The sequence below is a fragment of the Ictalurus furcatus genome, chromosome 17 (assembly GCF_023375685.1).
Source record: "Ictalurus furcatus strain D&B chromosome 17, Billie_1.0, whole genome shotgun sequence".
Taxonomy (NCBI): domain Eukaryota; kingdom Metazoa; phylum Chordata; class Actinopteri; order Siluriformes; family Ictaluridae; genus Ictalurus; species Ictalurus furcatus.
The window spans coordinates 19,753,016-19,765,074 of NC_071271.1; the positions used below are offsets into that span (position 1 = coordinate 19,753,016).

General features: G+C 38.1%; 1 protein-coding gene across 2 annotated transcripts in view; it reads left to right on the top strand.

Moving 5' to 3' along the window:
* The first annotated feature begins 211 nt into the window (after positions 1–211).
* LOC128620934 (ephrin type-A receptor 4-like) overlaps positions 212–12,059 on the top strand; it is a 58,703-nt gene continuing 46,855 nt past the window's right edge. For both annotated transcript variants that reach the window (XR_008388196.1, XM_053646303.1), the window contains exons 1-3: positions 212–841; positions 1,854–1,921; positions 5,762–6,425. Coding sequence is in view for 1 of the 2 variants with exons in the window: in XM_053646303.1 (XP_053502278.1) it covers positions 751–841; positions 1,854–1,921; positions 5,762–6,425 (823 nt within the window). In the remaining variant the exon portion in view is untranslated. The remainder of the gene's footprint in view (positions 842–1,853; positions 1,922–5,761; positions 6,426–12,059) is intronic.

Sequence of the window (12,059 nt, forward strand, 5' to 3'; positions counted from 1 at the left end):
GCTCCCTGGGATAGGCTCCAGGTTCCCTGTGACCCTGAAGGAAGGATAAGCGGTATGGAAGATGGATGGATGGATGGACTGACTAACTAACTAACTAAATAATTAAATAAATAAACACACACACACACACACACACACACACACACACACACACACACACACACACACACTAAATTAATGAATAAACTATTTTTTATTTATTTATTTAAATGCAATATAAATCAGTTTACAAAGACAAAGAAGTTCCAAGTAGCAAAACAGGAAATAAGCATGACAAAGATTTATAACAATTTATAAAGATTACATAAACAAACAAACAAACAAACAAACAAACAACATTATTAGGTTTTTCTTCTTCGTCAATCTAAAGATGCTTATTGGTGAGGCAAGGTCTATTTGAAAAAATAATACATTTGGAGATAATGGTTAAATTAATGAAAGTTAAAGACCTGATTTTGATTGGCAGCCGCGTCACCAGACATAACCACGCCCCCTCAGCGCTCGGAGCGTAGCTGTGTGTCCTCGCGCTCTCGGCTCAGTGCAGTGTTACAGACAGGGACTAGAGCGATAACACAGGTTCGGATATATTTATAACGCACGCGCACTTATATATATACACACACACACACACACACGCACGCACACACAGCGAGAGCGTGTCAGAGATATACACAGAACAGACAAAAGAAAGAAAGAAATACACAGAGAGTGAGAAAGAAAGAAAGAAACTGGACCAGAAGAGTGTTGCACATGGCCGGGATTATTTACTCCATCGCTACACTTTTATTTGGGATTTCCGCGGGTATCAGCACCCTGCAGCGGATTTATCCTCCAAACGAAGGTAAACAAGTGACTCTTACACAGAGTTAACACCTGCAGTGTTCACTTAACTCCTGCATCTTCAGCTGGATCAAAAAATAAACACTGCTGAGAGTATAAAACTGTATCAGTCCAATAAATTCATTATAAACCAGAGCTTTCATCATCCCTGAAATAACCGTGCATAAAAAAAAATATTTCATTATGTATTTTTATTGTATATAAATACTATTTGATCTGTTTTATAATGACACTTTTGTAGAACTGCTGCACTGGTTAATGCCATATCTGCAGTTGGCATGAGTTTAGTGCACCTAATGAATAGCCTAACATGGTCTTAATTAAAAAAAAAAAAAGGAAATAAATAAACACACTGTTTCAATGTAGCGTTTAGTTGCTGTTTTTTTGTTTGTTTTGTTTTTTTTAATAAAAAATGCCAGATGATATAATCTGTCCTTTCTTGCTGAATAGTTTTCTTTCAAAATGATTTCTTTTTTTTCCTCTGCCAGGTTTTATAGAGAATATGTTTCTCTTACTTTAACAAAATGATCTTTAGGGCACACACATAAATACTGTTCCCGTTATTTTGGATGGATTTGAAGGCATTGTCACAAGCACCTTTGTCAGTAAATGAAATCCAATAATTCACTGACTGAGTGTTGCAAGAAAAGTTTGAAAAACATAATTAATCCTCATCGCAGGACTTGCTGTTGTTTTTATTTTTAGCATGATTTATTAATTACTGCTTAGTATATTATAAAAATGTCATACCACACACCTAGTGGAGAAAAACTGCCTTTCAGAAATTTTTGTTTTGTTTTGTTTTAAATTCGGACTTCAGCAATATCCCTGTCACCATAGCCTCGGGTTTCCCGTACACATGAAACAGATCAATTCTGGGTTGTTCTTTCTGTAACCTCAGGCTCCTTCCTGTAATGCAGAGTGGTTAATGCGACAGAACAAATTCACAGGTAGGTTTCTTCCTGTATTCTCTCTTTTAAGTGTTTTTTTTTTTTTTTACTTTCATATCTCAGTTACACTGCTGGATTCGAGATCCGTGCAGGGAGAACTGGCATGGGTGGCGAGTCCGACGGAAGGAGGGGTGAGTATTAAAGAACCAGTTCTCTCTCTTCCTCTCTCTCTCGCTCTCTTTGTCTGATGGGAATTCAGATAGCTAGGTTACTGCGACAAGCATCAGGTTTCCTAAATAGTGCAAGGAGACAGAAATGGCCTTTGTTGGGAAACTTTATCCCTCAACTTCCAAAAAAGGGGAAACTTGGCAACACTGAAACTGTGAGCGGTTCCGTGTGTGTCTCTGAAAGAACGGGGCTTCAGATCTTGTAGGTCACTGGGTTCTGTCTGATAGAGTATGCTCCCTCAGTCCTGCTGCTTTCATGCCCACTATTCATGCATACCTTCTTCCTGAGCCTTCAGATTGACAGAAATGGTTGGCGTCTGTGCCAAATATTCTCTTGAGAAATAGCCTTTCTCCAAAGAAGAGAGCTCAGACTCAAGGTTAAAATAAACCACAATAAATTAACCTCTGTTGCCATTAATACCACTACTAGCCATGGACATGTGATCCAGTTCTTTTGGAAATGCTTCGTTGGCTGTGCTCTGTGATCACCTGTGTGACTGACAGCTCTTTGGCAGCGATGGTGGGAGGGCATTCAGCTCTAAATACGGCCAATTAGCTTCTTTCTCCTCCTGGTCTGCTATCTCTGGACAGGGGCACTTATCAGTAACTCGCTTCATTGGCCCTCAGTGCACACAGGACAGGAGAGAGCTGCGCACATTGAATTACTCCCTTACACTAGAGACCAGATTGGTTTCACAGCTATTGTCTCTTCATTGCTCAATTTGCAATCTGATTTTGTGAATAATTGAGGAGATTATTTATTGTAGAACAATTTCAGTCTGGACACATGACTGCTGATAGTTTTCAGGAGCTTTATGAATAGAAAACCAGAGTATAAAACAGTGACCGCCACAGTGCTCAGAAATAACAAATAATCTACCATGGATAAGCAGTGAAATAACCAAACAAGCAACATGACACACTTTGAATCAAGTAACCAGTCAACAAACTAAATAACCAATCAACCAACCAAGAAACTAAATAACCACTCCACCAAGCAACAAAATAATCAGTCAGCCAACCAACGTATAAAATAACCAGTTAGCCACCCGTGCAACAAAAAATAAACATTCTACCAACGAACAAACAAAATAACTAGTCAACCAACCGGGAAACAAAATAACCAATCAACCGACCAACCAACCAACAAAATATTCTGTTGACCAACCAACAGATAAAATATCCAATCAACCGACCAACCAACCAACAAAATAATCAGTCGACAAAACCATCCAACAAACAAAAGAACCATTTGACCAAGCAACAAACAAATTAACTCGGCAACCAACCAACCAATAAATCAGTTGACCAACCGACAAATAAAATAAACAGATGACCATGCATCCAACAAACAACAACAGAACCGTTTGACCAACTAACAAACAAAATTACTAGTCAACCAAACATAAAACATAACAACCAATCAACCTACAAAATAATCAGTCAACCAATCAACAAATAAAATAACCATTCACTTAAATAACAAACACAAAAATCAGTCAACCAACCAAGAAACAAAATATCCGCTTAACCAACCAACTAACAAAATAATTATTCAATCAACCAAGAAATAAAATAAACAGTAAACGACTCATCTAACAAGCAAAAGAACCATTTGACCAATCAACAAACAAATTAACTAGTCAACCAACCAACAAATAAATCAGTTGACCAACTGACAAATAAAATAAACAGATGACCACGCATCCAACAAACAACAACAGAACCGTTTAACCAACCAACAACAAAATTACTAGTCAACCAAACAAGAAACATAATAACCAATAGTCCAGCAAAACAACCAGTCAACCAACCAATTAACAAAATAAATATTCAACCAACCAACAAAGAAAATAACCATTCACCTAACTAACAAAATAACCTTTCAACCAAACAACAAACAAACTATGCACTTAACCAACCAACAAACAAAATAACCATTTGATCATCCACCCAACTAAAAAATAAATCAGTCAACCAACCAACAAAATCATAAACAACAGACCAATAAACAAATTTGTGTGTACACAATTAGCTTTTAATGATTTTATTAAGGGTAAACTAGGTAAATAGGGAATTACAGGGCTGCACAATTCAAAAATATAATTAGGTTTGCGATTGTTTTGAGAGATATCATGATTGTAAATATAATTTGTTGGTAACAGTGATTATGGTAATACATATGGGCTCACCATGGAAAAGCCTGATTGATCAGACTGCATGAACACCTGCGACCTGCCAGAATGCTCACAGCATGCTCAGTTCACTTCCAGAGCTGAATAAAACAAGCCAGGCATCATGATGAACCAGTAACATATCAATGCACGTAGTTCATATTTCCTCTTTTATATGTTGCCTTTTGTTGAGGAGATTGGGTGTAGTGCTTGAAATGTTTGCAGATCTTGCGTTGCTTTTCACAAGTTCAATCTAACCTCCTGTCAATCATCTTATTTTTTTTTTTTAATCTGTTTTTTTTTTTTTACAATAACCGTGCTGATCTGCAAGATTGTTTTTATTAATTGAAATAAATGACCCCGTTAAAAAAAAAAAGTGCACGCCCTAATAGGCCACAGTGTTTCTCTGAAGCCTGTTTCACCTACTGCTGAGTCACACACTTATGAAGTGCCATAGAAATCCTTGTAGAGAAGCTATTCTCGTCTCATAATTCTAGACAAACACTACAGTGTGTATGCATGGCAGAGAGCTGTATAATTTACATATTAGAAGAAAAGCACATGCTGCAGATCCATTGAGTGTAAATTGTGCTTTCAGAAAGGTCTGTTACTATTTTTGGAATTCATTTGTATTTAACATTAAGAAAAATAATTCATTGAAAAATCAAGCAGTTGTTAAAAATAGGATAATGATATAATGGACTAACTTTAAATGACCTACTTCCTGTTATACAGTTATAATATGGCTGTGCGTCACCCCTTACTGTTGTTTACAGGCTATCTATAATTGGTCTAAATCATGGAAATGAATTTGTGAGACTTTTCTATCTATTCAATTCTATCCAAAATGCCCCAAATGTAGCGTTCAGTGATTTCATGTAATACACAGATTATAACAAATTACTACTACATTAAAACAGTCTAAAAATAATACTAATAAATGACATGCTTTTTTGTTCTTACAGTCTGTAAATGAAACAGGTTTTTTTTTTTATCTTATGGGAGTGATGGCAGTTGTGTCAAGGCTTGTTTGCATTTTCAAATCCTTGCTTTGCTTGAGATTATTTATGCTTATACTTATCTCGCAATTATAGGATTTTCTGGACACTTTTCAGAACATGCAACTTTCATGTTTGAATGGTTGCCAGAACTCACTCACGGTTATGAGTAAAATATCTCACTACTATCATGGTTTGGCATGAGACAGCTGTAAAGAGCTGACGGGGTGTGACTAAAAAAAAAAAAGAGAAAAAAGTGAGTTGTGTCTGTAAACTGTCACAACTATACACAAAGAAACAATCACCTGTAAACCCATAAAATAAAGCATAATGGACACACTCAATGCGTGACTAATGAAATATAAGTTGTAGTAACAAGCTTGACAACGAAGTTATGAATTCAGAAAAATATTGTTTGCATTATATTTAATTACTTAAGTTATGAACTCCATACGTATGAAATGACGTCCAAAAAAAATAGTATTTTTCTTTAAAACATTGTTGTTTTATTTCGTTAATGGTGTTCCTCTCTCTTGTAATTCTCTCACTTCTCTCCTAATGTATTTCCTTTATTTCTATTTTTTGCCATGGTAATGTCAGTTTCTCTGAAACGTTCTCCGTGTGATCCACAGTGGGAGGAGGTGAGCATCATGGATGAGAAGAACGTCCCGATCCGAACGTACCAGGTTTGTAACGTGTTGGAGTCGAGTCAGAACAACTGGTTGCGCACGCACTGGATGGAGCGCGGCCCGGCGCAGCGTGTCTACATAGAGATCAAGTTCACGTTACGTGACTGCAACAGCCTACCTGGCGCCACGGGTGCCTGCAAGGAGACCTTCAACCTCTACTACCTGGAGTCGGACTCGGATGAAGAGCACGGTGTACCCGAGCGCCGCTTTGCTAAGATCGACACAGTGGCGGCAGACGAGAGCTTCACACAGGTGGACGTGGGAGACCGTGTCATGAAGCTTAACACAGAGGTGCGCACTGTGGGTGCGCTCAGCCAGAGGGGCTTCTACCTGGCCTTCCAGGACGTGGGTGCATGCGTGGCGCTTGTCTCCGTGCGAGTGTTCTATAAGAGATGTCCGCTGGTCGTCAGGAACCTGGCGAGCTTCCCTAATACAGTAGCAGGTGCAGATGCGTCGGCGCTGGTGGAAGTGCGTGGTGCGTGTGTGGAGCACTCAGAGGAGCGCCAAGAGCCCAAAATGTACTGCGGTGCCGACGGGGAATGGCTGGTGCCCATCGGGACATGCTTGTGTCAGCCTGGATACGAGGAGCGCACTGGCCAGTGTCAAGGTAAGACGATCTGATATTAAATCTCTCTTCTGTTTCTAGATATTCAACACAGTCCTGTCTCTAGATAGTCATCCTTCTTCCTATTTCCAGATGTTCATCCATCTTATGTCCCAAGATTTCCAGCCTTTTTCTGTCTCCACATATTCATCCCATTCTTTTCTCTAGGTATTTGTCTTGTCTCGAGATTTCCAACCTTGTCCTCTTTCCAGATATTTCTTTCCGATGTTCCTCCCTTTTTTTCCTTCTAGATATTCATCCTATCCTGATGTTGGTCTTTCCTCTCTCTAGATGTTCATTCCATTATTTTCTCCATGTATCCCTTTTTTTTTTTTTGTCTTTGAATTTTGACCTCTTATATTTTCTTGAGAAAATAACACATTCATAATATGGGAATATTCTAGACATCAAAATGATCATTCCTGTTATTAGATATCCTGTTTATCCAGAATATCCATCTCTCTAATATGTCTAGATATTCGGCCATCTTTTTTTTCCCTCTAAATAGTTAAATAGTAAAATCCCTTTTCTCTCTCTAGATATTGATTCCTTTTTTTTTCCTCTCTTGCCATTCATCCTTCCACTTCCCTCCCTTCCCGTTAAACATGTCCATGTCTCTACTGTAAATATTCAGCACCCTCCTGTCTCTAGATATCGATCTTCTTTTTCCTCTAGATTCTGCTTCTGACTTTCTGATATTCATCCTTTTTGTGTCTGTATATATTCAGTGGACTCTCATTTTTAACCCTCCATCGTTTCTATCCATTTATCCTTGCAAACAATCACCTCTTGATCTATCTATCCATCCATCCTTTTTTTATTGCCTTAACGCACCCATCTGTCCAGCTCATATCACAGAGGCAGCACAGTTTGCTGAGCAATCTCTTGTCGTGGTTATTGCAGTATCGGCCTGCACTAAATGCATCATTAAAAGCTGCGGCTATTTTGTTTCATTTAGCTGTCAGGTTCAGTTTGTATCGATCTGAAGTATTTTGTGGTCGCTTATTAACCGAGCACTTTGAGTGTGCTGTGAGCATGCCGTGTCCTGCAGTATATCACACGGTCGCACACTCCGAGCAGGATGCAGCAGCGGAGCTGTGCGTGTTAGTGTGTGCTGAAGTGGAAATAAGAACGAGTAAAGCTTGTTTAGTAGTTGTTTGTGTTTTCATCTCCTTTGTGTCGATTAGTTATCTGTGGCATCATCGGCAGTCAGCTCAACGAGAGAGCGCACGGCGAGTTGTGATGACATGAAGCGCTGAATAGAGACGCATCGAAACGTGGAAAGAGCGAAAGAATGTAGAACGCAGTGCGATATGATACAAGAGACAAGTAACGATGAGCTTGAGCGCTCTGTATGATCTTAGTTCTGCTGGAAAGATTTTGCTGTCAATCTGACAAATCCTCACACACACAGCCATGTTTTAGAAATCAATGCATTCACAAAACTCTGCTATTATATAATACAATATAATATTAACTAATATAAATAATAATAATAATAATAATAATAATAATAATATATTATATAATGTAATTAAATAAAGTAAGGAGTTAAGACTGACCCAGAATGCTGTTATAATAAATAAATCAATGATGGGGTGATGTGTTGCTAAGGTTTTCCTACAACAGCGTGTCTCACAGTGTTTAATTCCTTTAATACCAAAACACTAGCAATTATTTATTTATTAACGAATGATGTTATACCTTTAGCCATTTATAGTTACGTTTAATGTTGTGGAACATCAACCAAACAATTTAGTTCCTGTTAACACTTTTGTTTGTAAGATTAAAAAAAAATGCAGCTTGTCTTGTTACAGGAAAATCTGTAACTTCAAAAAGGAGCAGGAAGTGCTGGTACTGAAGACTTCCAAAAAAGACAGCTTCAAAATGTCAACAATTCCACATATTTTTTTTTACTAAATTTATGTGGAGCATTCACCTTACAAGTTGTTAATATAAAAAACAATGGTGTATAAGAATGAGCACATTTGTAACAAGAGCTATTGTCAGAGCTACAGTTGTAGAAAAATAATCAACACTCCCTGACTGATCAGATTCAAGAATTCAATACTCAGTTCTGATTGGCTGGAAGGGGTGTGTTCAAACCATACAGTATAACGCACAGGTAGGTCCAGTCAGTTTAATCATCGTTCTAAATTAATGCACTGGCCATGACTAATATAATATAATATAATATAATATAATGCAAATGACACTATAAACTTATCTGTCCTCTTATATTAAATTATAATGTCCTTATATAAAGTCTCAGGAGCTTAAACCTTTAATTTTTTTTTTTATGTAATGTCATCATAATGTGGGAAATCATTCAATCATAACTAGAGAATATGTTCTTTAATAAAGTTATCAGGATACACTGTTCATTCATAAATTCAAAAAGAATTATAAAATATATTATATATTTTTCCTACTTCAACATATACATATACTAGTTTGGACACACACACACAAAAATCTCTAGTAGTGAAGACTTTAAAACTTAGAACCTGGGCTGCTTTTCTAGCACTTTTCTGGACAGTCCCACATGCTGAATGTTTGTGGCTTCTTTGTTCTAAAAGAAAACTACTTGTTTGGCTGGGATTTAATATATATATATATATATCTATTACTTAAAAAAACATTTGTTGCAGATTTTCACGGATCAATTTTGGCTATAAATTCCTTCATAGACATCAACTTCACAATTATATTTGTCTTAAAAGAAAAATTCTAAAAATATCAAAATGTCTTTAAGATCATGAAAAACATTCGATGATGGGTTGAAACTTACTGTGTAGCTATTTGCACTATATAACTTTATAACTTTTTTTTTGTGTACAAAAGATATGGCTTCCATTATTAACTCTCAAAAACTAGATAACTAGACTCATAGTGAAACACACACACACACATTTACACACACTTTCTCCAGGCTCCAGGGTTTCCATGGCTGTTATTAGGGTTACGGTAGCCACCCTTGACATTTGATCTCAGGGGTCAAAGGCTAAAGGTTACATTCCCTCTCAGCTCTCAAGTGTAGTTGTCCTGACCTGTTTGATGTTCCTTTGGTCGGTTCATGTTGGTATGTGTGTGTGTGTGTGTGTGTGTGTGTGTGTTTTGAAGTGTGTATGTCCATCAGAATAACTAATATGGTAATTTCAGTGATCTCAGGATAGTAATTTAGCAAATGGGGTTTGTGGTTTAAACCTGCAGTGCCAAACTTAAACTTGGACTCGGTTCATGCAAGTCCATTAATCCGTCCCTGTCTGAGGTGATGGCGGGTCACTCAGCTCTGAGCCAGATCCGAGGCTCAGGTTTGGGGTGGTGTTTGTTGGGAGATGGAGGGGGTTTGGGGGTGTGAAAGGGGCAGAGCGTAAGGTTGAAGGTCACCAGCTCCTCCATCCATCTCCGGCTTCTTAGCTGACAGCGCAAGAGGAAAAATTTATTAAGACATCAAAATTCTGACAGCTGGGGTTTGACATGACACCATAGAGACACTCTCATGGGAAAGATAAAGAGAGGGGGGGACCAGAATATTTCAGTTTTATGTTCCATAGTCTTGGACTTTTTCAACTTTTTAAATTCTTTAAAACTTTGTTACTTTCTTCATTAATTTTGAAGGTCCAACAGTTAATTTGTTGCACGGCACTGTGAAGTTATTGTCCTATCTGAAATTGTCATTTTATTAATCGCAAATCCATAGTCCGACTTGTCAATCTGGAGCTGTGTTTATGACGTTACTTTGATGAGTACAGTTCTCATATTATAACTCTGGATCTTAACGTCACTTGTAATTCTTCTATTTTTCTCATTTTTATTACAAATCACAACTTATGTGCTTACAGCTTTCCTGCTACTTTTTTCGACTTACTGGTTATACTATTAGGCTGGCACGATGACGCAACAGGTAGCTTTACCACCTCACCGCTCCAGGGTCCCTGGTTCACTTCTGAGCTTGGGTTACTGTCAGTGTAGAGTTCTGCATGTTCTCTCTGTGTCTGAATGGGTTTCCTTCAGGTCCTCATTTTTCCTCCCACGCCACGCCAGTAGGTAAACTGGCCACTCCAACTTGCCCCTATGTGTGAATGACCGATGTCCCATCCAGGGTGTATTTCCTCCTCGCACCCAGTGTTAGGACAAGCTCTGGATTCACTGTGACCCTGACCAGGATAAAGCATTTACTGAAGATGAATGAATGAATGAATGGTTACACTATTAAAGCACAACACGGTCTCATTAACGTAGCATTAATTCACTTCACGATTTAGAAGAGTTGGGATGAGGGGGAACTCATGTTCTACAGGTTGAGGCTACAAACTTTTAAAACGTAACATAAAATGGTAAGCGTATAGAGTCAGTCCCTCCAGGATTTTGGGGTTTGTGATCGCAGAAATGAACACAAAATCAAGCAAACTCCATAATATTCGGAGGAGCGTGCAATTATTCGAAATTAGCGCAGATTTTCTGCAGTTTTGGGCCAAGACGTGTCATATGACGTCATCAGAACACACATTCAGCCAAAGCCCACTTCGATTCACGTGCGTCGAACATGAATACAGCTAGAAAAAGTCTCGTTTACCAACAAACACAGCGAAAGACTTTTCGTGCAATTGCAAGTTCTCCAATGCAAGTAGTTTTCTGCAAAAAAAAAGCAGGAAAAACTACACAAATTGCATCGCAAATGTGGTTGTGTATGTAGGATGGGGGGGGGGGGGGTGAAATCATGTGAAAGTGTGAATTCGTGTGTGTGTGTGTGTGTGTAGTTGGTAAAAGCTAGCAACTGAAGTCTGTGTAATTGCTAACTTTCGCACCACCCACAAGCCCACATCCAGACTTAAGGGACTTTTTATTTTTGACAGGAGGGTTTTCCTGGATGCATTATTACTATCAGTCAAAAGATTTTTTGTTCAGCATGAAAGCCTAGGCCTGGTGCTTCTTGCCTGAATGATTTAGAAACACACACGCACACACACACACGCACACGCACGCACACACACACACACACACACGCACACACACACACACACATGCACACACACATACATGCACATGTTTGTTTTTGTGACTTTTTATGAAATAGGATTATAAATGTTCTGTAAATAATGTATATATTTGATACTTTTTTGCTGTTGTTTAGTAAAGTTAGATGAAAATATTGTTGATGCCGTAGTTTCATTGTAGCTGTATTGCTAGTGTTCAGCTCTCTGAGCGCAGATACAGTGTCTCTCACTTTCTCTGGGTACAGTCTGGTCGGTCTGACACTGGTCTTAGAAATGAAGTGAACACGGTTAGAGTTACTCTTTACCGACCCACCTGCTTCATGCTGTTTAAGCCCTCTGCTTGGCTTTCTTTACAAAATTATATTTAATATATTTCATTTAACGTGTAAACACTCACCCGAACAAATTCTTCTTAAATGAAAAAGCCTGGATGGCACTCAAATAACCTATGTTTTAGTATTTTTCTGGTTGAAAAACAAACAAACAAACAAACAAACAAACAAAATAACAATAAATACTCTACACTTAAGCAATCCACATATGGAATATGTCTGAGCAAAATGTTTTGTTTGGCAGGACACATTCTAGGTGTAATTGGGAATTGCAAAGGTGCCTTGTAACAAGCAGCACTCATTTA